This window comes from Lepidochelys kempii, chromosome 14 (assembly GCF_965140265.1).
Source record: "Lepidochelys kempii isolate rLepKem1 chromosome 14, rLepKem1.hap2, whole genome shotgun sequence".
Taxonomy (NCBI): Eukaryota; Metazoa; Chordata; order Testudines; family Cheloniidae; genus Lepidochelys; species Lepidochelys kempii.
This window is the reverse complement of record NC_133269.1, coordinates 27,783,562-27,810,685: the sequence shown is the minus strand read 5'-3', so window position 1 is coordinate 27,810,685 and position 27,124 is coordinate 27,783,562. Positions and strand designations below refer to the sequence as shown.

The window sequence follows — 27,124 nt, the reverse complement described above, 5'->3', positions numbered from 1 at the left end:
TTATAGCATGGAACACAAGTATTACAAGGGAGATTAATGCATGCTGCAATTTATAAGCATTTCATAGAGTCTAAGTATTAAATACATTCATATAAGACTAATATGTATTTTGAACAAAACTAATGTACATGTGAGCTGGTTTGTTTCCAGCTATGAGTTTGTCAGTGCTTAGCTAATGCCTACAGCATTGGTCAGAGCTGGCACTTGGTCTGCCAATGTCATAAAAGGTGGATGACCTGGTTAAAGATGTGTCTTTCATACTCTGCACCCTTGCAAAGCTGGATAGGGGTGTAAACCAGGGACCTCTTGGTGCCAACAGGCAGAGGGCACAGGGGGTGCAGAGGGTTTTGCAGAGATCCTCTGGGTCAGATATAGGAATTGTAGTTAACCGAAGGGTGGCATGTGATGACTCTACCAAGAGCCCATTGGTTGCCATAATCATTGCAAAATATATGTCCAGACACTGTTTAAGTAGTTATATGTCTCTTCTGAAAATTGTGTTCTCAAGGATTTGGGATTAGGGTGGGTCACTAGGAGGTGATTTAGCTCAAGAATATTCCTTTCAAACAAGAGGTTACAGATACTTATTTCTCTGTCTGGTCATGGGTGCTTTGGGTATTGTATGTTTTGGGTATTGTATGTTTGGGTATTGTATGTAGCTACAGACTAGGGACCGAATGGCTAGGCAGCAGTTCTGCGGAAAAGGACCTAGGGGTGACAGTGCACGAGAAGCTGGATATGAGTCGGCAGTGTGCCCTTGTTGCCAAGAAGGCCAATGGCATTTTGGGATGTATAAGTAGGGGCATAGCGAGCAGATCGAGGGACGTGATCGTTCCCCTCTATTCGACATTGGTGAGGCCTCATCTGGAGTACTGTGTCCAGTTTTGGGCCCCACACTTCAAGAAGGATGTGGATAATTGGAGAGAGTCCAGCGAAGGGCAACAAAAATGATTAGGGGATTGGAACACATGAGTTATGAGGAGAGGCTGAGGGAGCTGGGATTGTTTAGCCTGCAGAAGAGAAGAATGAGGGGGGATTTGATAGCTGCTTTCAACTACCTGAAAGGGGGTTCCAAAGAGGATGGCTCTAGACTGTTCTCAATGGTAGCAGATGACAGAACGAGGAGTAATGGATTCAAGTTGCAGTGGGGGAGGTTTAGATTGGATATTAGGAAAAACTTTTTCACTAAGAGGGTGGTGAAACACTGGAATGCGTTACCTAGGGAGGTGGTGGAATCTCCTTCCTTAGAGGTCTTTAAGGCCAGGCTTGACAAAGCCCTGGCTGGGATGATTTAACTGGGAATTGGTCCTGCTTCGAGCAGGGGGTTGGACTAGATGATCTTCTGGGGTCCCTTCCAACCCTGATATTCTATGATTCTATGATTTCACAATGGAGCCTGTTTGCCTACTCTGCCAAATGCTCATCAAAAGAAATCTTCAAGAGCAAAATTTTACAGAAAGGAATAAAGAGCAGGCAGGGGTCCTGTTTACAAGTAAAGACAATGAATTTTTGGGATATATCTGGGCGTGACCTACATTGGAAATGTTCCTTCCACTGGGGGAGTAACAGATACACATCTCTATCCAGATATTTGGGTATTCTATATTGTGTTCTCACACTATAGGCCTATTTGCATAGTGAGCCAGATGCTGTTTAAGAGATTTTGAAATCTACAAGAAAGGAAAATACAGGAAAAAACAACCAGTAGGAGGGTGTCTTCTTTAGGAATAAGGACAATGGATTGTCCTGATATATCTGTGTGGAAGCAGACTGGCAGCATATTTGCCTCAGGAACGAAGGATCACAGTCAACCTGGCTGTAAATTGCTGCAAGGATTTTTGGGTGAGCAATACTTAATTAGATAGGAGAGTACCTTGTTAATTGAGACTGGGCTCTAGAGTATGTATTATGATTTTGTTTTAAATTAGGGCTCTCAATTGTAGTTAACTCAAGCAATTAATGCAAAACAAATTAACTAAATTAAAAAAATTAGTCACAATTAATGGCAGTTTTAATTGCACTGTTAAACAATAATAGAATACCAATTTAAATTTATCATAAATTGGATGTTTTCTATGTTTTAAAATATATTGATTTAAATTACAACACAGAATTCAAAGTGTACAGTGCTCACTTTATATTATTTTTATTACAAATATTTGCACTGTAACAAAGATAAACAAAAGAAATAGTAGTTTTCAATTCCTTTCAAGTACTGGAGTGCAATCTCTTTATTGTCAAAATGCAACTTATAAATGTAGAATATTTTGTTACATAACTGCACTTAAAAACAAAACAATGTAAAACTTTAGAGCCTACAAGTCCACTAAGTCCTACTTCTTGTTCAGCCAATTGCTGAATGCTGACCACTTCTTATTTACAATGTCACCTGAAAGTGAGAACAGGCATTTTCATGGCACTGTTGTAGCGGGCATTGCAAGGTATTTTTGTGCCAGATATGTTAAATATTTGTATGCCCCTTCATGCTTCGACTTGTAGATTGCAAATTGTACAGTGCAAATATTGGTAATAAAAATAATAATTAGGCTGCCAATTAATAACAGTTAATGCATGTGATTAACTCAGAAGAACTCAATACTTTTTTTAATGTGCATTAATTGCATACTAGGGTGCCGTGCTCAGGGGGTGCTGCTGCATGCCTCCAGGGCGGGGGTGCTCCTCCCCGCATCACCCTTCTCCACTGCTGCTCATCCCTCCCACCCATGGAGCCACCCCAGACCAAGCTACTCCAGACTAGGAACCTGGCTTCACTCTTCTTCACAGAGTGGAAGGGGTGGGGTGGGGGCTGATGTTGGGGTTCCCCCTGCCCCCACCCATGTACCTGGTTACTGCTGAGCTGGGGTCAGGGAACAGGGGGAGCCTGTCTGCTGCTGCTGCCAGCTCAGGAATGAGTGCGGTCGACAGGAGCTGCTGTTGGCTGAAAAAGTGCTCAGGCTTCTGAGTGCTCTGCTTAAAGAGACAACGCTTCCCCAGCGCGCACGCACGCACACACACACACACACACACACACACTCTTCCCCCAAAGAGCAAAACTATTTAAATAAATGGTATTCTGTTATTGTTTAACAGTGCAATTAAAACTGCGATTAATCACAACTTTTTAAAATCTCGTGATTAATCACGATTAATGCTTTTTAGTCATTTGACAGCCCTATTTTAAATGTAACCATTTGTTTCCAATACTACTTGCTATGACTTGAATCTTGATTCTTTGTTAAATAAAAGTATACGGTGCTTGTTTTCAATACAAAAATAGCTAAGTGCCTTGTGTCAAGCAGCACAGTGACCTGAAGTGTAACGGCTAAACTGGTGTGCACTGTTTCTTTAGAAGCAGCGAATCCGTGAACACTACGAGTGTCCGGTGAACCAGGGGACGGACGCTCCAGGGAGATGCTTGCAGGGTTTGAGGGTTGGAATGAGCCAATCAGTAACGTGAAGTGAGACTGCAGGGCCTACGGGGCCTAGAGGGCAGTGCTTGTGTTGCCTATGGCCAATGGAGTTGGGAGCTGGCCCAAGGTAGGCGCAGATATGGCTTCTCATGGTAAGGCACACGGCAGTGAAGTGCTCACAACCCTGGGTACACCTGGGAAATATCACAGGAGGCCAGTGGCACAAGGGTGCAACTGTGCCAGGACCTCAGGACTTCTCTATCATGTGCTAGGCTTGTACTGGCCTCTGTAACCGTTGAATAGGGGCATTGCCAGCAGATCAAGGGACGTAATTGTTCCCCTCTATTTGACATTGGTGAGGCCTCATCTGGAGTACTGTGTCCAGTTTTGGGCCCCACACTACAAGAAGGATGTGGAAAAATTGGAAAACATCCAGCGGAGGGCAAGAAAAATGATTAGGGGACTGGAACACATGACTTATGAGGAGAGGCTGAGGGAACTGGGATTGTTTAGTTTGCGGAAGAGAAGAATGAGGGGGGATTTGATAGCAGCCTACAACTACCTGAGAGGTGGATCCAAAGAGGATGGCTCTAGACTGTTCTCAGTGGTAGCAGATGACAGAACGAGGAGTAATGGTCTCAAGTTGCAGTGGGGGAGGTTTATGTTGGATATTAGGAAAAACTTTTTCACTAGGAGGGTGGTGAAACACTGGAATGCGTTACCTAGGGAGGTGGTAGAATCTCCTTCCTTAGAGGTTTTTAAGGTCAGGCTTGACAAAGCCCTGGCTGGGATGATTTAGTTGGGGATTGGTCCTGCTCTGGGCAGAGGGTTGGACTAGATGACCTCCTGAGGTCCCTTCCAACCCTGATATTCTATGATTCGATGATACTACGAATAGGGAGATCAAAAACTGTCCCCTTCTATCCCTTTGCCAGTGCAGGCATGAATCTGGCCCATTGAGCCAAACCTCTTCCAGCCTTAATTTCCAAATCTATACAATGTTTTTGTTGTTGTTTGTATTTCAGTCAATGGACAACAAGGACCACATTGTTCTGAGCTCTGTACAGATGCTGAGCAAACAGACCCAAAGAGCTTACAGCTCAGGGCCCTGATCCTGCAAACCCTTAACATTCTATTAATGGCAAAGGGCCCAAAGTAGATAAAATTATAGTCACGCTAAAGTCCTTACAGGATCTGGGTCTAGGTCATGACAAAAGGCAATAGGAGAATGAGACAAATCAACCAAGGGTTGGAGAGGGAGGATGAGAGAACAGTAAACAACTCTTAGAGATTGTACCTCCTAGGATGGTTGAGAGACTTAATGGATATTGATTCCATTGCTGTGAGATGCCTGAATGAAAGAGAAAATGGAAGGTTTCAGACTCGTTTGTATTAAAGACCTGTGTGTGTCTCTGTCCCTCTCTGTCTGTTTCTCTGCCACAATTAAAACACAGTCATGTGAATTAAGAGTGGGGATGTTGTTATAAATATCACAACATAAAATCTCACTGATTTTATCTTTTCTCCCTGTAGACACTCTGCCAGTTGAACTGGAGGAAAAAAAAGAGAATACTCTAGGATCACACAGACAGGGTGAGATTTCAAGGTGGAGATTATTTTTCAGTTACGAGAAAATTCCCATGAAAATGTTTTCTTGAACTTGTAGCTAAGCCAATGCTGACCATGACACAACCAGTCCTAAAAATAAAAACATTACTAAGACGTGCCCAAGTTGAAGTCGGACAAACAATCCAACCCCAACCTTAACGCTGAGTTCATGCCCACAGCAATGAACGGAAACATTCTCACTATCATCCAAACACCCTTAACTCTGACCCTGGGATTTTCATAGATATTCATACGCATTATATATATTAAATTCATAGGAATGAGTGGACAGGCCACTCACCTCAGGGCTGATCTCTGGCTCTAATACTCTGCTTCCCTCTCTCCTCAGTGAATGTGACTCTGGATCCAGACACGGCTCACCCCCAACTCCTCCTCTCTGAGGGTCAGAAAAGTGTCAGACGGGGAGACAAATGGCACAGACTGCCCAAAAATCCCAAGAGATTTGATACCCTGGATCAAAGATTTGATACCCTGCGTGCTGGGCTGTGAGGGATTCACATCTGGGAGATACTACTGGGAGGTGGAGGTGGGAGGTGAAATAATCTGGGCTGTGGGGGTTGCCAGAGAGTCTGTGAGGAGGAAGGGATTGTTCTGCTTTAACCCTGAGTGGGGGATCGGGCTATGGAGCAGTAGTGGGGTGAGTTCCAGGCTCTCACCTCCCCTAAAATTCCTCTGCCCCTGAGCTGGGTCCCCAGGAGGATCCGGGTTTGTCTGGACTATGAACAGGGGCTGGTGACATTTCTGAATGCTGATAATGATGCCCCAATCTTCACTTTCCCACCGGCTTCCTTCAGGGGGGAGAGAATGCACCCCTGGCTTTGGGTTCAGAGTGAACAATCACAGCTCAGACTGTGTCCCTGACACTTGGGGAAAACATCCCTTCTAAAGACCCTGAAATCAACTTCTCTAGCCTCAGACACCCTAATTTCTATGACCCTGGAGAACGCTTGTCTTCCTGAAAGCCTTCTACCATACAATCAGTTTGTATGACCATAAGGCTTGATGGGGCCTCTGAATTGTTAAAGTATAAAGACCAAGATGCTACTGAAATGGAGAAACCAACCGCATTGCTCCAAGAATTGTGCAACCTGTTTGTCACTGGCCTGTGTGATCCTTGAGGAGTGTAGCTGACTGTAGGGGTCAGAGACTGTCAGATAGGAGCTCAGAGAGTGGGAGAATGAAAGTGAAAGAAAGTGACAAGGAGAGACATGAGCCAGGGTGACAGAGGGACTGGGAGATGCTACTGAACGTGATGGTGTCATTCATTATGTAATCCATCTATTTAATTCACTGGTTCATGAAAAGTGGAGCCATTTTAATGCCTTGGAAAAGTGATTTCTGCAAATGTTGCACTTTTTCTCTGTTCTGACCTTACATAATCACTCCCTAAGTGATTGAAGCCCTCATTTTTTTGTTAACTGAACCTTTTTAATAAATATAAAGCTTTTTTCTGCTTGGTGTTTTCCACTCTTTTGAGGGAGCGAGGAGGTGCAGAGGATTTGATTCGCCACTGACCAAAAGACAAGTTAAGAGTAAGGTGGGGTACACTCTATGGGGGGGCAAGTTGACTGGTTTAATCAAGGGGCTGTAGAGCTGCCACCCTCCATAAAATGACCTGCTTATGAACTTGGAAGTGCATTGAAACCCATGTGGATATATATCTTCCTTCTAAACATGGTACTCTTTAAAAGAGTCTGAAATAGAGCTTGTGAGGCTATTTTGGAGTTATTTGGTCAAGGGGTTCCCAAAACATACCCCCAAATACTCTGCTTTTATCATTTTCAGATTTTTATAACACTTTGTTTTAGAATTAGGAATAGCAGATTTAAATTAAAGCTCAGGAAAAACTTGCTAACTGTAAGAACAGTAGGATTAAACTCGGTAAGTTTATGGAGGAGACGGTATGATGGGATAACATGGTTTTGATAATTAATTGATCTTTAAATATTCATGGTAAATAGGCCTAATGGCCTGTGATGGGATGTTATCTGGGGTGGGATCTGAGTTACGTAGGAAAGAATTTTCTGTAGTATCTGGCAGGTGAATCTTGCCCATATGCTCAGGGTTTAGCTGATCGCCATATTTGGGATCGGGAAGGAATTTTCCTCCAGGGCAGATTGGAAGAGGCCCTGGAGGTTTTTCGCCTTCCTCTGTAGCATGGGGCACGGGTCACTTGCTGGAGGATTCTCTGCTCCTTGAAGTCTTTAAACTATGATTTGAGGACTTCAATAGCACAGATATAGGTGTGAGGGTTTTTTTTGTAGGAGTGGTGGGTGAAATTCTGTGGCCTGCATTGTGCAGGAGGTCAGACTAGATGATCAGAATGGTCCCTTCTGACCTTAGTATCTATGACTCTATGACTCTATGACAATGGAACAGTGTCTAGGAAAGTTGTGGAAGCTCCTTCACTGGAGGTTTTCAAAAGGAGGCTGGATAGCCGTCTGTCTTGGATGGTTTAGACACAACAGCTCCTGAATCTTGGCAGGGAGTTAGCGTGGATGACCCTTTTAGTCCCTCCTAACCCTGTGATTACCTGAAACAAATCTAGATTTCTGACCGTCCAAAAATGTGTCCCATTGGACTGCCCCTGAGATCAGCTTTTCAATGGCATGAAAGACCAGTTTAGGAATATCTCAGAACGTAGTGAGCTGCCAAAGTTTTAGTATCTATGTGAGCAAATGTTTCCTCAGAAACTCCTTTGTCAAGAACACCCATGGCACCATGTACTGATTTGAGGGAATAGGCAGTGTTCTTTGAGCTCAGGGACAAGGAGTTCATTCCTCTGCTCAGGTGATTTGCATGCTGTGCATATTGGCACTCTCAGCTTGCCTTTCTGCTTGGTGTGCGGGTGGCACAGATGACAGTGAGCCACCCCATAGGACAGCTGGGAGGGGAATCTGCTGCTCTGGCTCGTGGGGTATTTCACGGTTACAGAGCCTGAACAGAGTCCAGCCTGTACTCTAATCTCCTAGCACACTCTTGGGGTGAAGACCTATTGTCTAATACCTCCTCTTGAGAATGGGGACCCAGTGTCTGACTGCCTAGACTCTCTGGGTGCAGTGCTGACACCTCAGCCTGCCTCATGCTTAAACGCGCCCTTTCCCAGACCCCACCCAAAAGGTTTGAGGCTCCTGGGTTACAGTTTAACTCTCAGGGGCACACCGTAATGGTGTTCCTGCAACAGATCAGGATTCCTGTGTCACCCAGTGGTGCCCTGCTCTCACTCTGGGCTGTGCAGTGCATACAGAGAAAGGCCAACAAATACTTTATTTATTTAATGGTTATGGGTAGACAGCTTAGAAAGATGAAGTCCGACAGAGGAGCAAGAAGGTCAGAGGTGCTGGGATCTTACAGAGAAATCGACAACAGCTAGGAAATGTTACACTGGACAATGCTTTCCTACCACATTACTCTGGGCAGCCTCCTCTATGGGAACTGTAGTGTGAGCTCTGTGCTGCTTGGATCTGTCACAAATCTCACAGTTGGGATCTGATTCTTCTCACAGAGCAGTTTGAAATCTCGCCCTTGACTCACACACTCTCCCTTCTGGCTCTTCTTGCTTTTGTAAACATGAGTTCTTCCCTCAGGGCTCCTATTACTCCAGGCCCCGCCTGTAGCTGGTAGCAGGGGCATGGTCAGATAAAGGGCATGGCTCAGATGCCACACTGTGCCAGCTCCTGGTGCTGGTTTGGCCAGAAGTTCCTTTGCCCAGCAGTGTCATTGCAATGAGGATGGGAGAAGTCTCGTTCTGATTCCTCTCCCCAGGACTTGGTGATTCAGGCTCAGCTCAAATGGTGCTCACAGTCTGTAGACACCAGATCCTTGGAAGCAGCTTCCACTTGGAGATTTTTGGCTGTGCTTAGAAATACCCTGGGATCTCTCTGCAGAGTGGAAAGAATTTCACTCTCCAGAGCCAGTAATGGAGCAGCAATTAGGCAGGTCCCCTCCTGCCACAGGCTTGTTGTTACTCAGCTGGAATCCCCAGACAGCTGTCCTGAGAACCTGGTCCCTCTGGTATTGTGCAGGAGCAGATTTAAAGAGACATACCCTGGGAGCCAATGATCCAGGATGGTGCAGCCTGGACTTTGTGCAGTCACAGGATGGGAGTATATAAAAACTGTAAAGTTTCTAACCTGAAGGTTTCTGCCTTTTCTTTTCTCCTTCCAGCTATTCCTTTTCTTTCCTCTCACTTGATTTCACCTTCACCCTTTGCCTTGCTTCTTTCTTTCTACTGTATCCCCTTCCCTTATTATTTCAAATCTTCCATTCTCCTGCTCTTTCCTCTCCGCAGCTGCCCCACCTATCTTCCTCTTCTTGGAGTACAAGAAAAAAAGACTGCCTCCAGCTATAAGGAAACAAAGGACACCTCATCAACCAGCAGTGAGGAAAAACTGTCTCTGACCCTAAGAAAATGGAATGAGATGGCATTGCAGTACAGAGCTGAGCAATCAGCCAGTAGGTCAGGAACTGACAATAGTGACAAAGGAACACAAAGGATCAAATGCTAAACCCCTCTCAGTGGCTGAAAGTTCATCTGGTGGCAGGTCACAGGCCACTGTGGAAGGTGCTGGAATCTCAGCCTGGTCCCTAGTGGGGCAGGTGTCACCATCATACACAGATATAACTAGCAGGACCTGCACTGACTGGTTCCCTTTGTCATCGGTCTCAGCAGCAGAGGCCAATGACTCAATGGCTAGTGGAATCAGAACTTTCATCTCAGCTTTAGAGAGAGATTTTCCCCAGGTCAGGGTTGAAGTCCAATGGCTGTGGGCAGCGTGCATGAGGGGAGCTGGTTAGAAGGCTCCTGCACTGCACAGTGTGTGGGATAAACAGATACGTCCAATCCACTAGGCTCTCAGGACACTTGTCTGTTCCAGCTGCAAGATGGTGATCTGGGAACAGACTGAGGAGACCTGATAGTGTCTGGGGAGCAACCACCTGGGACCAGGAGTGGAAACTCAACTGTGGTGGGAAAGGAGCAATGACTAGACATGCTACTGCAGATATATTTAGTTCAACTGGGTACAATGCTGTTGACTGAAGTCATGCCAACAATCAAAAACCAGTATAATTACATCACTTGTGCATGTTCACAGAATGCTTCTTCCGTCGGCAGAGCGCGTCCACACTTAGTGCTCAACAGTAAGAGCAGTGCACTGTGCGTGGCTATCCCACTGTGCTACTCAGCACCTTCTGCAGCTAGGAGTTGTGGGAACACAGAGTGGATCGCAGTGTGTCATGAGTGCAGGCTCAACGTCCCATGATGCAGTTTTTCCCACCCTATCATTCCATGGGCTTCCAACTGTGTTTCATGGCATTTTTCAATGGTCCCTGTTTACTGTGTGCCCGCCATCTCTCTCTGAAAGGATGGATCCTGCACTGCTCTCTACCGTTGTGGTCACTGTTATAAACACATCATGGATGGTCATGTAGCATATCATGGACTCCCAATCTGGACAGGAATCAGAGTTCCCTGACCTGCTATGTGCCATGGAAAGGAACAACACAAGATTACTTTTAGCATTCATGGAGCAGCTGCATATGGTGGATCGTCGCTTCTGGGCTCGGGAAACAAGCACTGAGTGGTGGGATCATATTATGTAGGTTTGGGATGATAGGCAGTGGCTGCACAACTTTTGGATGTGGAAATATGGCCAGTTGGTGAAGCTTCCCCTAGGGGAATCTATCCCCCTGTCCCGCCCCTTCCTCTGGTGGCCCTGCCCAAGCTCTGCCCTGCCCCACCCCCACTCTGCCCCACACCCTGCCCCTCTCCACACCTTGCCCATGCTCCACCCCATGGCTTGCTACCACTTGGCCCCCTTGCCTGCCCCTCACCATCACTCCTCTTGTCTGCTGAGGAGGAGAGGAGCAAGCAGAGGGCAGAGGAGGCCTAGGGGGAATGGGTGGAGCTGTTCAGCCACCTCCCCACTGAAACCCTTTTCCCACTGCTTGCTGTCACCATTCACTCCTCTCCTCCTACTCAGTGAGCAGTATGTGGTGGGGACCTCAGGGGAATGGGCAGAGCAGAGCCAGGAAGGGGTGGAGTGAGGGCAGGCCTCAGAGGGAAGAGTGGGACCTCAGGGCGGAGTGCAGGCGTGGCCATGGCCCAGGTGTCGCTGTTCACGTGTGGTGGATCAGCAGTTTTGGGAGGCTTAGCCTCTCCTGGCCTATGATCCCTGCCGCCCTTGTGTGGAAAGTCATCTTCATGGAACTGTGTGCAGAGCTTGCCCCAGCACTGAAGCACAAGGACACCAAAATGAAAGTTGCCCTCTGGGTGGAGAAGCACATGGTGATCACTCTGTGGAAGATGGAGACTCCAGACTGTTACTGGTTGGGCATGAATTAGTTGGGAGCTGGGAAGTCCACCACTGGGGCCACATGAATGCAAGTTTGCAGGGCCATTAATCGCATCCTGCTATGAAGGACTCTGACTCTTGGCAATGCGCATGAAATAGTGGATGGCTTTGTGGCATTGGGGTTCCCTAACAGCAGCAGGGCGATAGATGGCACACTGTAATGGTCCCTCGCTCTCCCATGGTGAGGGAGGCCACTCAGTCCAGTCCCATCTGGCCAGGACCAGAGTCCGCAGGACAGTCAAGAGCCCACAATAGGGCTGAGCGACCAACAGTCACAGGCCAGCTTTAGCCTGGGCTTGGGAGGCTCAAGCTGCCAGCCCTTAAACAGGGTCTATAACTGAACTGGTCCCCGGGCTTGAGGAGGCTCAGGCAGCCAGCAACAAACAATCTCAGGGCTGGCTTTAGCCTGGGTGGGGCTCAGGCAGCCAGCAAACAAACAGTCTGCAGGTGGGCTGGGGCCTGGGTTTGAGGAGTCTCAGGCGGCCAGCGAACAAACAGTCTGCAAAGGTGACTGGTAAAGGAAGCTCCTTCTCCAGAGCAGGAGCTTCTCAGAAAAGTGTAGGGAGTTAGCCACCCAGGGTGGGGTGGCAGGGGGACGCGGCCCCACCCTACTCCACCATGTCCCACCCCAGGGCCCTGGCAGGGGCAGGATCGGCTGCCCCTGCGTCGGTGGGGATCCAGCCGCAACACGCCGACTGAGCCACAGCCCCTGGGGCTGCCCCTGGGCTACTTCCTGCCTCCCCGGGGGTTGGTACCTGTGGCCTTCAGGCCTCTTCCGGCTCCTCGGGGTACACAGCAGCAGGCTTTCTGGGCCAGTTGGTGTAACAATCAGTGAACCCAAGTTCCCGGGTTCCCTGAAGACGTTCAATGAGTGCTACTTTTTCACCATCACTCCCAGGATCTATTTTCCATCCAACTCCACACTCACCCCCACTCTCCCACTGTGGGCCTGTATACAAAATCAAACTGCCTGCCCAGGTATCCAGTTACTGAACAGAACCGCCCCAGCACAGCTAACACCGTGGCATGGTTTGCAGTAGAATAAAGTTCTGATAAACGTTCCCCTTCCCCCCAAGTCTTGCAGGGTCCCACAGATGCCCTGTGAGGCAGTGCAGCTAAGGGCACAGATGGGACCTTGATCAGTTCTGTCTGTACTGAGGATTCTGAGAGCCACATGTGCTTAGTGGCTCCCCCAAAAACAGAGAGTGCAGGGGGCACCCACACCCAGGGATCGGCACCACCATGTTATGCGATGGACTCTTTGCAAAATTACTGAACTTAGTGATGGACACTGGGGGAGGGGGGGTTATGTCATTCAGTCATTCAACGTTTTTTTGAAAAATTATCACGGACCTCAAAATTTTTACCATGGACACTTGGGTCTGTGAATGGACACATTGCCTACCCCTGTTCACACCTCTCCTAACACCATTCCTCCCTTCCCTGACTTCAGCTTTCTCTGTTCCTGGATCCCTCCCTTCTGCCCACTCAACCCTTCCCTGGGATCTCCCCATCCACTTCTCAGAGCTCCACCTCCATATACTGGGGTCTCTTCTCTTTCATTTCTGCAAGGGGCTCTTCCTACTTGTGGCCTTCCCCCCCTCCATTATATACCCCTCCCCCAAGTCTTCCTCTTGTGATCTGGGCTCTTCACTTCCTACTGCTGCAGCCTCCCATCCCACTCCACCCTAGTGTAAGCGGGGGAATGGTCCCGCTATTGTGGGGAACTTTCCTGGCTTATACACTACCCCAATGGAATTGACTTGAGAAAGGATCTGAGTCCTCACTCCTAGTCCCTTTACACAGAAGCCTGCCTAACCTCAAGGGCTCCCCTTCCACTCTCCTGTGTGGCAGAGTCCTCATAACCCCCAACATCACTGGGTCAAGGATTCCTGGGGGGCTTGACCCACAATCTTGTCATTGTCACTTAGGACAAAGGCTAGAGTGTCCCCACTCTGAGGTATTCTCTCCACTCTGGACACTTCCCTGACCCACTGATCATTATATACATTTCATAGCAAATACAATTTACTGAACAGCAACAAATTAAAAAATATAAGGTGTAAAGATGCTGCCTTTGGTGTGACACTTCTGAGATTATCAATTCAGGACAAATTGCTTCAAGCAGGGGAATTACAGCCCAAGGTTGGGGTTTCTCCACTTCTAAGGCACACCAAACCAGCCAGACAAAGAGGACTTTGGTTTCACCCCACTGGCTAACCATAAGTCATACAAGCAATTCCCTTAGACACTCCAGTTTCCCAGTATCACCACCAGTGCCACTCATTATGGGGATGAATGGTTATGAAAACCAATACCCCAATAAAAGAAAAAAGGTTCTCTTGATCCCAAAGGGCCAAGCCCCAGACCCAGGTCAATATACAAGTTAGATCTTACCCACAAATCATGCTGTTGCCAATCCTTTAGAATCTAAAATCTAAAGGTTTATTCATAAAAGAAAGAAATATATATGAGAGCTAAAATTGGTTAAATGGAATCAGTTACATACAGTAATGGCAAAGCTCCTGGTTCAGGCTTGTAGCAGTGATGGAATAAACTGCAAGTTTAAATTGAGTCTCTGAGTACATCCATATCTGGGATGGGTCATACAGTTCTTTGTTCAGAGCTTCAGTGTAGCAAAGTTCCTCCAGAGGTCAGAAGCAGGACTGAAGATAAAATGGAAGGGTTTTCAGGGCCTTTTATATTCTCTGTCTGTGGAAGGACCCCTTTTGTTCTTACTGCGGAAAATGACAGCAGCAAGATGGAGTCTGGAGTCACATGGGCAAGTCACATGTCCACCATGCATGACTCAGTTTGCAGGCCAACGCCATTGTTTAGGTGTTAGTTTGAACGTTCCCAGGAAAGCTCAGATGTGGACTGGCATCTCCCAGAGTCATTGTCAGTTACCTGTTTCTTGATTGGGCACTTACTGAGAACAGTCCTTTCTCAAGAAGCTGACCAAAAGCTTCACTAAGGCTACTTAGAATCAAAACACACTGAGATACAAGTACATAGCCAATATTCATAACTTCAACTACAAAAATGCTACACACATACAGACAGCATAACCATAACCAGAAAATCATAACCTTTTCATAGACATCTCACACAACAACCTTTGTACAATATTTGCTGCAAATATATAATAGTGGTTGCAACAATGATCTATGTGGTCATAGTTTATGTCAATAACGTCACATAAGGAAAAAATGGAAAAGCTTAAAGGAAACAAGTAACCCCACTCTGTGGCACGGGGACGTCACAACCAGCGTCTCTGGAATTTACGGGCAGTTCACAGTCTGTTCCTCACACGTCCCAGGCCTCCTGCCCAGGCCCTGGCTGTGCTGCAGGGATGCTGCGGGTCGGACACTTGCTCTGGCGGTGACCGGTGCTGGGGAGAAGGTGGCAGGACCCATCTCCCCAGCATCGGCCCCCACATCAGGGTGATGGTTTGCTGCCAACTCTGGCCTGCAATGCCTTTTGGCTGGTGGGGTCTTACTGCACTGGGCCCGCTGCCCAGGGTCCTCCTCGCTCTCCCCAGCTGCTCTCCGGACTGCTCCAGCCCCAGTCCCAGCCCCAGCCCCAGCTTCACTCTGCCCCAGCCCCAGCCCCAGCCCCAGCTTCGCTCTGCCTCAGCCCCAGCCCCAGCTTCACTCTGCCTCAGCGCAGCTGCTGTTCTGCCTCTGGCGCAGCTCTCTGGGCTGCTCCTCTGGCTCTGGCTGCCGTGGCTCTGCTCCCAGCACAGCGCTGAACCCTGGCCTGCTTCTCTCGCTCTGGCTGTTGTGGCTCTAGCTCGGCCCCTATGGGCAGACAGAGGATGGGACCCCGCTCTCCTTACTCCCTCATTGGCCTGCCTGCTTTGTCAATCAGGCTGATCTGGAGCATTTGCCTCTCCCCATTGGTCCTGGGGACTGTCAGTCCAAGGTTTTGGTTTCTCATCTGCAATTCCCCTTTCCTTTGTTACTGGGAGGGCCAACCAAAAATCCTCATTGAGTTTCAGTAAGGGGACAACAGTCCCCCTTACATCAGCAACAGCAGCCACCCCTGACATTGTGTCTACACACATCTCTGCCTCTGCATGCCCACAACCCAGCAGCCTACATCCCCCCTCTGCCCCTCTCCTCTCCCCTAGCTCACAGGCTTGGTGCTGGGAACTGCGGGGGAGGCGGTGGCAGGCAGATGATTCCCCAGGCCATCCTTATAGGAACACACCTGGGGGCTGGTCAGCGCTGGGAGGGGACAGGCTCCTCCATGGGTGTCACTGTCAGGAACAGAGATTCCCTCCAGCCTGAGCTGGGACTGGGCAGATTATCAAGGGAGATGTGTTTCTAAATCCCTCTTTGTAAACTCTAAGTATAAAAATAAGGGTGGAGCGTTCCGGAGAAAGTGTCAGTGAAAGTGAAGAGATGGGACTTGTCAGTCACATTGTAAAATGAGACCTCTCCTGCCTCATAGTCCAGGAAAATCCCTACCCGGCTGGGCCTGACGCTCATGGACAGTGGCGTTAAATGGGAGGTGAGGGCCTTATATTCCTTATATCTCAGACACACTGTCCAGAATCCATTCTCAGGTGATAGGTAAATCTTCCCCTTCCTTGTCACAGATTCTGTACAAACCCCCAGAGTCCAGTTTGTTTTGTCTCCCACCTCCACCTCCCAGTAATGCCTCCCTCCTGTCAATTTGTTAAAGCCCAGGACAATGGGATAAGTATCAAATCTCTTAATATTGTCAGGCAGATCCTGTTGTTTGTCTTCGTATGTCACAGTTTTCTGATCCTCAGACAGGATGAGGCTGGGATGAGCCGTGTCTGGATCCAGAGTCACATCCACTGGGGAGAGAGTCACAGAGTCAGTGCTGGAGGCAGGGGCTGGTCACTGGGATCAAAGGGAAATTAACCTGTGTCCCCATTAATTGCTGTGACACAAGGTTGCTGGCCATTTAAGGAGAGTCAGGGCCCCATCTAAGGCCAAGGGGGCAGGGGAAGGAGAGGAGATGGAAAGAGGGGCAGTTGCTTGTGAGGGACATAGGAGAGGGGAGGAACAAGCACCAGGGAAGGGGAGCAGATGGGAAGGGAAGGGGGAGATCTCCATGGAGTAGTGGGAGGGACGGGTCAGGCATCAAGGAATCAGAAAGGATAGGAGGGGAGTAGTGGGGGTTGCAGAGAAGAGAGGGATAAAGGCTGGCAGAGGAAGGGGACAGATGTCAGGGAGGCAAGGGGGGAAGGGCAGGCTGCAGGAACAAGGGTGGTGGTGGTGAGGGAAGAGGAAAGACAGGTGCCAGGGGGCAGAGGGAAGGTGCTCAGGGGTGGGGCAGGAGGTAGGAATTTGGGGCAGTAGCAAGGGACCTGGAGGGGCAGGTGCTGTGGGAGTTGCAGAGAGGGGTGGGTGCCAGGGGGACATGGAGGACATTGCAGTGGGGTCTAGAGGCCACTCAGGCTAGTTCCCTGTTGTGCCAGGCACTACACAGACAGAGGTGGATCTTTGCTTATGTCTGAGTGACTGAGGAGCACAGATCCCAGTGACTGCACAAAAAGAGCTTAGGCCTAAGTCCCTGGTTTCAGCTCCACTATGATGTGATCTTTGAAAAGTCATGGAAGACAGAAGAGATTCCAGAAGACTGGAAAAGGGCAAATATAGTGTCAATCTATGAAAAGGGGAATAAGGACAACCTGGGGAATTACAGACCATTTAGCTTTCAGAGTAGCAGCCGTGTTAGTCTGTATCCGCAAAAAGAAAAGGAGTACTTGTGGCATCTTAGAGACTAACAAATTTATTTGAGCATAAGGTTTCGTGAGCTACAGTTCACTTCATGGGATGCATGATGGAGCAAATAATTAAACAATCAATTTGCAAACATCTAGAAGATAATTAGGTGATAAGTAACAGTCAGCATGGATTTGTCAAGAACAAATCATGTTAAACCAACCGGATAGCTTTCTTTGACACAGTAACATGCCTTTGGATGGGGGGAAGCGGTAGATGTGGTATATCTTGACTTTAGTTAGGGTTTTGAAACTGTTTCGCACGACCTTCTCATAAACAAACTAGGGAAATACAACCTAGATGGAGTTACTATAAGTTGGGTGTGTAACTGGTTGAAAAACAATTCCCAAAAAGTAGTTATTGTTGGTTCACAGTCATGCTGGAAGGGCATAATGAGTGGGGTCCCGCAGGGATCAGTTCTGGGTCTGGTTCTGTTCAATATCTTCATCAATGATTTAGATAACGGCATAGAGAGCACACTTATAAAGTTTGCGGATGATACAAAGATGGGAGGGGTTGCAAGTGCTTTGGAGAATAGGATTATAATTCAAAATGATCTGGACAAACTGGAGAAATGGTCTGAAGTAAACAGGGTGAAATTCAATAAGGAAAAATACAAACTACTCCACTTAGGAAGGAACAATCAGTTGCATACATACAAAATGGGAAATGACTGCCTAGGAAGGAGTACTGCAGAAAGGGATCTGGGGGTCATAGTAGATCACAAACTAAATATGAGTACCAGAAAAAGAAAAGGAGTACTAGTGGCACCTTAGAGACTAACCAATTTATTTGAGCATAAACTTTCGTGAGCTACAGCTCACTTCATCGGAATACATCCGATGAAGTGAGCTATAGCTCACGAAAGCTTATGCTCAAATAAATTGGTTAGACTCTAAGGTGCCACTAGTACTCCTTTTCTTTTTGTGTGTAAGCAGTGTCAGGATGAGCTCCACCCTGACATCTGGTGGTGAGGTGTGGCAAGTTGTGGAAGAGAACTTCAGGGGCCGATCTCATTGGCATAGGCACACCCACCCCGCCTAGAATGAGAATACCAGAAGTGGGGGTGAGTGAACAAATAGAATATATATATTCTACACAAATGCCAACCTTCTACAACTACAGTATCTGCTTTGTGAATATTGGCAGGCCGGCTGGCTGCCCACAGCCATGTAGTTATAATTGTAGGAGGCAGCAGCTGAGGATTAATGAGTCAAGTGGCCCTATGATGGCTGCAGAGGATGGCAGAGAAGAAGGGCTGTCTCTGTCTGCTCAGCTGAGTGAGTCCCAGGGCTGCCCTGAGCTCTGCTCCCTTAGGGCCAAACTCCTAAAGGCCAGGGCAACATCTGCCCACACTGAGCCCGGTGCCCTGGGTGTGGATGTGCAGAGAGCACCTCTGAGGATCTGGCACTCCTGAGGGCTGTCTGCGTCTGCAGTTACTCAGCGTGGTTTGTGGGTATGATGGGGCAATGGACTCACATGCAAACACTGCACACCCATTGTAAGAGTATGTCATCTCCTTCTTGCCCCCAGAGAGCCCGGGGGTGAATCTGTGCCATGGACCATGGGACAGGAACTGTCCCCTGGTATGCTTCACTGTGATCCCCACCAGAAACATTTCCCGCTCCTGGTACCATGGCACCATTTCGGAGCAAACAGCCAGAGGAGATTGTAATATCAGCCTATAGCTTTTTGGCCCCTCACCCTGGGAACACTGCAGGGGGAAGGGCTCGGGGAAGGATAAACCCAGACACCCACCTGCCACTCTGTGGTTTTCTCCTCCTCTTCAGATGTCAGCTCCAGGGCCTCCTCCAGCTCCAGCCTCAGAGGGCCCAGGGCTTCCTGGAGTTTCACCTGCAGGGGCACCATGTGTGATAGCCATTAATCTGCACATCTGATGGGTGGAATTTGCAGGAGGCAGGGCCAGATGAAACAGGGGCACTACAAACCCATGTCTAGGCCCCAGCTACTGGAGTTATGTGATAAAATCAGGCTTTTGGCTTTCATTAAAAAGAGAATGTTTCAAACCTTCTGGGTTGCAAAGAAAATATTCAAAACATGCCCCAAATGTGACAGACACAGCGATTCCTGCCTGAGTCTGTAGAGAGCCTGAGCCCAGTGCCATGAGAGGGGACGGCTCCATTTATGTGTATGGAACATTGACACCAAGCCTCACTGCTCTGGGGGACAGCCAACCCCTCCGCAAAAAGAGGGGCTTTGTGTGGCAGCAGGGGGTAGGTCATATGACTCAGCTCCCCCATCCAATCATAGACACCTTGGCTAATAGATGGGGGGCGGGGGGGCTCCCTGAGCCTTTTCGAGTATCTCTCTCTCTCAATGGGAGGGAGAGGATTCTTGCTGTTGATCCTGTGGGAAAAAAGGACACCCAGCCCCTGGGATTCCCAAGGGGAGGGAGCCCCCAGCCTCTCCTCCTGCTTGTCTAAATAGGTTCACAGGCTCCACCCGCAGCAGACAGCCCTTGTGTGGGTGGCCCCTTCCACAACTACTGCTAATGGGGCCAGGGCCGCGACAGGGCCCCTTGTCAGCATGTTGCGGCTGGGGTGCCTCAGTCCAGCCCTGTAAGAAATGCACATTTCAATAGCAAAGCCAGGAGAATAACCTGGGCAGAGGCAGCAGCGTCAGAGCGGCACGTTCTGAGGCATTGTCTGGCTGAGACACTGATCCTGGGGGAGACTCTTCCCCACTTGTCTGCTCTGCTCCAAGATTTCTCAGAAACGGAGGCGTTTAGCTGAAGTTTGAGGACACTGAGCCAAGCTGCAGCCTTTCAGAACCGAGTGCTCACCTGGGCAGGGGAGGCCTCAGAAGGGAGATGAATGTATGTTTATGGGCATTACCAATCAGTCACCATTGGGCCAAGGATCTGGCCCCTTCTTGTGGTGTGCTGTCCCTTTAAATGTTTGAGCACTCCCCCCTCCCCAGTGCAAAGCCTCACTTGCACAGTTTCAGTTTTTCAGCTGACAATAAAACCACCAGGGCAGAAGCTGTTTTTCCATCAGCTCGCTTTGTCCCCTTACTAAAACTCAATGGGGGTGTTTTAGTTGTTAGCTCCCAGTACCAAAAGAAAGGGGAAGGGTCGATGGGAAATCAGGACCCTGAGACTGACAGTCCCCAGGAACAATGGGGAGAGGCCAATGCTCCAGGTCAGCCTGATTGACAGGGTGGGCAGGCTAATCAGGGAGTCAGGAGGCCAGGGGGGTTCTGCCCTCCATGTGAGCTGGAATTGCCTGGGTCAGGCAGAGTGGGGCTGTGCTAAAGAGAAAGCAGGGGCCTGAGCTGAGCTGAGCTGGGGAGCAGAGCTGGGCCAGATCCAGAGGAGCCAGAAAAGCAGCGCAGGAAGCAGGTCGCTGCTGGGAGCAGAGTCACAGAAGCAGCCCCCAGAGCAGACTTGTCCTGGGGGGAGAGCTGCAGCAACCAGAGCCAGGGGGTCCAGAGAAGCAGCCCAGGGACCTGGAGGCAGAGCAGCAGCAGCAGCCGCCGTGCTGAGGCAGAGTGGTGGAGCTGGAGCTGGGGCTGGAGGAGTCCGGAGCTGGGTGTGGTGAGCAGCTGGGGAGAGCAAGGGGGACCCTGGGCAGCGGGCCCAGTGCAGGGAGATGCCCCCAGCCAAGAGGCCTTGCAGGCCAGACTTGGAGGGGGGATCGTAACCCCGACGGGGCAGATGACACTGGGGAGATGGGTCCTGCCACCTAGAGCGTGTGGCCACCTCCAGAGCAAGTTCCTGCAGCATCCCTGCAGCACAGCCAGAGCCTGGGCAGGAGGCCTGGGATGTGTGAGGAACAGACTGTGAACAGCCCTGATATTCCAGAGACGCTGGTTGTGACGTCCCCATGCCACCGAGCGGGGTGACATGTCTTTTCCTTTAGCCTTTCCCATTGTTTCCTTATTTTTTAAAATCGATTGCTGTTTAATAAATTCTATTTGCTTTGAACTGTATGTAATGATCAGTGGGTCAGGGAAGCATCCAGTGTGGAGAGAGCACCCCGGAGTGGGGACACCCTAGTCCCTGACCTGAGTGACCATGACAAGGTTGTGGGTTGAGCCCCCCAGCCTTGTTGGGGTTCCAAGGACTCTGCCACACAGGAGAGTGGAAGGGGAGCCTTCACTTGCTATGAGGGTCGATTGCTAGCAGAGAGAGCACAAGCGCAGCCAGCCAAAGGCAGAATTCTGCAGTTTGCAGTGTGGACACACAACCAGCGGGGGGGCGTGTCGAGCACAGACAGTGCAGTAACAATGGAAGAATTTCTCTGTGGCAGAAAAGGTTATCCAGGAGGCTTGAAGAGCAGGAGAGCAGAGAAATGGCACCTTTTGTGGGCAATGATGATGAATTTGTTGAAAACTAAAATCCCAGGTGGTGTGCCTCAAATTTTTTGAGCAATTTTGCAGGGTAATTTGTAGTTTCCCAACAGACAACGAATTTCAATCTTGCTGACAGTGACTGGTCTGAAGCCATATGGACTGCCACATGATTTATTGTCTCCAACTGTGCCAAGAACTGCCAAGTATGCCACAATTACTGCCACAATGTGGGAACACTTTTCTCCTACATCATCAGTGATAGCTTGCAATTTCTTGTGCCAATTCTTTTAATATTCTTGGATGAAGATTATCTGGGCCCCCCGATTTAGTCCCATTAAGCTGTTTGAGTTTCGCTTCTACCTCAGATATGGTGATGTCTACCTCCATATCCTCATTCCCATTTATCATGCTACCATTATCCCTAAGATCCTCTTTAGCCTTATTAAAGACTGAGGCAAAGTATTTGTTTAGATATTGGGCCATGCCTAGATTATCCTTGACCTCCACTCCATCCTCAGTTTTTAGCGGTCCCACTTCTTCTTTCTTTGTTTTCTTCCTATTTATATGACTATAGAACCTTTTACTATTGGTTTTAATTCCCTTTGCAAGGTCCAACTCTACTTGACTTTTAGCCTGTCTCACTTTATCCCTACATCTTCTGACCTCAATAAGGTAGCTTTCCTTACTGATCCCTCCCTTCTTCCACTCCCTATATGCTTTCTGCTTTTTCTTAATTACCTCTCTAAGATGCTTGCTCATCCAGCTTGGTCTACAACTCCTGCCTATGAATTTTTTCCCCTTTCTTGGGATGCAGGCTTCCGATAGCTTCTGCAGCTTTAATTTAAAATAATCCCAGGCCTCCTCTACCTTTAAACCCATAAATTCTTCAGTCCAATCCACTTCCCTAACTAATTTCCTTAATTTTTGAAAGTCAGCCCTTTTGAAATCAAAAACCCTAGTTGCAGATTTATTTTTGTTAATCCTTCCATTCAGTTTGAACTGAATTAGCTCATGATCACTTGAGCCAAGATTATCTCCTACAACCATTTCCTCTATGAGGTCCTCATTACTCACCAAGACCAAATCTAAAATGGCATCCCCTCTAGTCGGTTCAGCAACTACTTGCTGAAGGAATCCATCAGCTATCGCATCTAGGAAAATCTGAGCCCTATTATTATTACTAGCACTCGTCCTCCAGTCTATATCTGGGAAGTTAAAGTCTCCCATGATCACACAGTTTCCATTAGTATTTATTTTATTAAAAACATTAAAAAGGGCTCTATCCATATCCAAATTAGATCCCGGCGGTCTATAGCACACCCCAAGCACTATCCCAGGGGAGGCTCTAATAGTTTTCTTCCCCAATTTAATTGTTGCCCAGACAGACTCAGTCATATCCATTTCATCGCTTCTTATTTCTTTACATTCTATCTCATCATTGATATACAGTGCTACTCCACCACCTTTACCTTTATTTCGGTCTTTCCTAAACAGCACATACCCTTCAATACCTGTAGCCCAGTCATGACTACTATTCCACCAGGTCTCTGTTATACCTATAATATCTGGTTTCACTTCCTGCACCAGTAACTCTAGTTCCTCCATTTTGTTACCTAGGCTCCTTGCATTAGTGTACAAACATCTTAATTTTTGCTGTTTGGCCTCACTCACATTCTGTACCCTTTTAGGCACGGTTATTTTACTACCAGTATAACCTATTAGACTTGTATCTACACTGCCCTTCCTCCTACCTACAGCTGTATCCACTCTTACTTCATTTTCTTTCCACTCTATGCTAAATTCTGGCGTGGAGATTACCTGGACATCTCCCAACCATCTCCCCCAAATTCCTAGTTTAAAGCTCTCTTAATCAGTTGTGCCAGCCTCCATCCTAGAAGTCTATTTCCTTCCCTACTCAGATGAAGTCCATCCCGAGAGAACTGTCCTCTATCCATGAATGCCTCCCAATGGCCATACATCCCAAAGCCCTCCTTATAGCACCACTGCCTAAGCCATCTATTGATAGTCATAATCTTGTCACACCTTTGTTGCCCTTCTCTAGGAACAGGCAGAATCCCACTAAAGATCACCTGAGCCTCAATTTCCTTAAGCGTCCTCCCCAGCCTAGCATAGTCTCCCTTAATACTTTCCAGCGAGAATCTAGCCGTATCATTTGTTCCCACATGAAGGATAATTAGGGGATTCTTTCCCGCTCCCTTTAGAATCCTTTTCAACCTCAGGTCTACATCCCGTATCTTAGCACCTGGAAGACAGCACACCCTCCTATTTTCTGGATCAGCTCTGGTTACAGGCCTATCTATTCTTCTCAGTAAAGAGTCCCCAATCACATAGACCTGCCTTTTCCTAGTGACGGTGCTATTCTCCAGTCTATCCCCTGTTCCCTCTGGCTGCAAGTTCTTTCCATTCCCATTCTCCCTTGTAATCCTTTTTAACCCATCCTGTATCCTCCTGGGGCTCATATTTGGTGTAAACTCCATTAACTCTTCCCCTTTTCCTATAGGACTAACCGCTCTTCTCTTCTTCCTTGCCCTGTCACCTTCAGTGACTACCTGCTGAGCCCCTTCTTCATTTTCCAACTCTGCAAACCTATTCTGAAGCTCTATTTCTCCTTCACTAGCCCGTCTTTTCCTCTGCCTAGTTCTTTTAGTCACATGCTTCCACTGACCACTTTCCTCACCCAGTCTCCCCTCAGAATTCCCTAGTCCTGCTTCCATCTGCAAGTCTGAGCTTTTCCCTTCAGATACCTCATGCCTTTGCTCCATAATCTGCTCAAACCCCTTCCTAAACTCTACCACACTTTCCACCTGCATCTCCAAACCTCTGATCTTTTCCTCCATCAGCTCTATCAGACGGCATTTCATGCAGACAAAACTCTTACCAGGTGCCCCCTCCAGGATCATGTACATACCACAGCTTCCACATCCAGTCATCTTCATTGTGTCATCTGCTACATGGGTCACTCCCACTGCCACCTCTGAATCTGTCATAGCCTTCCCACCTAAATCCTGTTAATCTGGGAAACACAAACCTGGTGTTTCAGGCACAGGCAGATCCCTGGATCCCTGAATGACTTCCTGAGCCGGAGCCCCCAGGAAAGTGACCCTCCACAAATGGCCCCTCCTCACCCCATCTCTGCTCCCGGGCGGGGGTCTGCGAGTCCCAGAGCTGCTGCCCTCCCTGACCCGACCAGGCTCTGCCCCCCTGAGCACCTGCAGGAGCCGAGCCAGCTCCGGGAGAGCGACCGCCCCGGGACTGGGCCAGGGACAGAGTCTCCCAACCCGATGGGAGAGGAGAGGGGGAAGGAGAGATGGAGACTTAAAAGGGCAACAGGGGACTGAAGTGGGGAGGGAGGTTCCCAGATCTGCCTGGATCCATGGGCGATGTGATGGGGAATGCGGGGGAGGTATCCAGTCCCTCTGTACAGATGCCCCAGGGCCCGAATGAAAAAATGGTGGGGGTAGGGCCAGTCAGTCCTTACCATCAGTCTCTGGCCCCAGCTCTGTCTGTCCCTGGGAGCTGCCAGCCCCTCTGTGCTTTCCTCAAGCTCGGTGCCGCTCTGGAGTGAGCAGCCCTGTGCCCTCTCCACCCACAGACACCACCTACCATTGGGCCTGGGGAGAGAACCGCCCACAACCACAACAGCCCGGCCCTGTCGGGGTGTGTCCTCCCCCCACCCTGCTCTGCACGGAGCAGCTGCTGTGCAGACTTGTCAGATGACACAGGCCAGTTGGCAGCTTCCTCACCTTCACTTGGCCTGATTTTCCTGCTTGCCCCTGTGTGAACCAGGAGTGACAGGTTTAATTTCACTTCCTTGTTCCCCTAAAAGTGCTGCCCTAACAGCAACTGGGCATTTCCCTTCTGCCAACTGCCTCCTGCTGTGGGGTGAGTTGAGAATAGTCATTGCAACACGGAGCCATGGGCTACCCTCATGTCAACCAGTTCCTGCAGCTTGGCCTCTCCTCAGCTCCAGCCAGTCGCTCCATCTGCTCTCAGTGAGGACGCTGTACAGGGAGCATCACATCTCTCACTCTCACTTATACACACACACCTGGCTATCCCTGAACACACCTCCTGTGTCTATGTAGCTACAGACTCTGGTGTCCATCACCACAGTATCTCGACTGCAAAGTTACAAAGCAACCACCCAGTCTGAGGATCAGGATTCTCCCCTTGTCCCATCATGTGCTGAGAAGTGTGAACACTAATCTCCCCCTCCCTCTGCCTCCCCTCTAAGGCCATTGTTGGGTGGGATTCTCCCTCTTGGCCCAGCCCACTTGGACACTGTACAGGGGTCATGTGTGACAGAAACAACCCAGTAAGGTCCTAAATATTGGCTAACTACTTAGGCCAAAGAGGGAGCAGTCACTTATGGTGTGATTGCCTTAGTGCCCCTTGCAGGGGTTCTCCCATTCTGAGCCTTCATTCTCTTCCTGTGGCCCCTGCTTCCCCAAGCCCTTCTGCCCCAAACAGAGCTCCCCACAGCCCCAGTCCCTCAGCTGTCCCTTCTGCACCCCCAAGAACCCCCAATACTTTCCCATCCCACCGCCCCATCCGTGACGTTATTGACATAATCTGGGACCGTATAGATCATTGCTGCAACCAAGGTCCTGTAGTGGTACCAAATCTTGTATAAAGGGGGTCAAATGAGGTGTCTAAGACAAGGTTATGATTTGCTGGTTATGATTATGCTATCTGTTTGCATGTATCATTTTTTTATTTAAAGATATAAGTATTGGCTCTATACTGTCTGTATTTCCAACTTATGCTATGCTTCTGGGTGACACCCCAGACAAGTTGGTGTCAGCTCTGCCTAGCCTGCTTGTTAGGACCATCAGCTTTACATTTGACCCATTGAGAGAAGGCAGACACGCCTTGTGACTCAGCAAGTTATGCAGGGACATGCCTATGGAGAGAACTCTGCGGTTTTTCCATGCCATGTGATGGACAGCTTGTCTTTGGAACAAAGAAAGAAAGACCACATGACAAGAGAATATAAAAAGCTGCTGCAGCTCCTCCATCTTGTCTTCAATCCTGCTTCTTATCTCTGGAGGGGCTTTGCTACACTGAAGCATTGAACGAAGGACTGATGACCCATCCCAGCTGTGGCTGTTCTCCAGAGACTTGATTTGAACCTGAAGTCTATTCTATCACTGCTGCAAGCCTGCCATCAAGAACTTTGCCATCACTGTATGTAATTGATTCTACCAGTTCTAACCAGTTCTAGCTCTCATCTATATCTTTTTCCTTTTATGAATAAACCTTCTCTCCCACATCTCTCCCACAGCACCTGCAACAACCCCATACTCCTCCTACCACCCAATAGCCCCTTAGCTGCCCAGCCCCTCTGTACCCCCAGCTCTGCTGCTCCCCTAAGATCACCCAGAGCCATTCCTCTCCTATCTGGGGGGCTGGGCTCAAAACATCTGACTCTGCAGTAGTGATGGTACAGGAGTTTCTCCAAACAATCCATCCCAGCAAGGGCAGGGTTATTAATTAACTCTGCATTTACAGGGGGAGGATTCAATCTGAGGCAGAGCTGCAATGGCCTTGTTAAACCAGTGATAAGTGTATTGAACACACAGTTTGCACTGGGAAAAGCAGCTGATAGACCTGCTCTTATCTAAACAAGAGT

General features: G+C 48.7%; 1 protein-coding gene and 1 long non-coding RNA gene across 9 annotated transcripts in view; one reads left to right on the top strand and one right to left on the bottom strand.

Annotated features, from left to right (window-relative positions):
* Positions 1 to 15,010: 15,010 nt before the first annotated feature.
* LOC140897589 (uncharacterized) lies at positions 15,011 to 25,158 on the bottom strand. 2 transcript variants are annotated; one of them, XR_012154753.1, is made up of 4 exons: positions 24,971 to 25,158; positions 24,371 to 24,505; positions 18,916 to 19,011; positions 15,011 to 16,223 (listed from the first exon to the last, which is right to left on the bottom strand). It is a non-coding gene; the product is annotated as an uncharacterized lncRNA (long non-coding RNA). The 2 variants fall into 2 exon arrangements; XR_012154752.1 differs by having other exon boundaries at positions 24,401 to 24,505.
* LOC140897588 (butyrophilin subfamily 3 member A2-like) overlaps positions 20,387 to 27,124 on the top strand; it is a 23,848-nt gene continuing 17,110 nt past the window's right edge. Inside the window, exon 1 of one of the 7 annotated variants that reach the window (XR_012154746.1) lies at positions 20,387 to 20,713. Coding sequence is in view for 1 of the 7 variants with exons in the window: in XM_073310376.1 (XP_073166477.1) it covers positions 21,406 to 21,523 (118 nt within the window). In the remaining 6 variants the exon portion in view is untranslated. The other 6 variants (XR_012154751.1, XR_012154748.1, XR_012154745.1 and 3 more) reach the window with 6 other exon arrangements.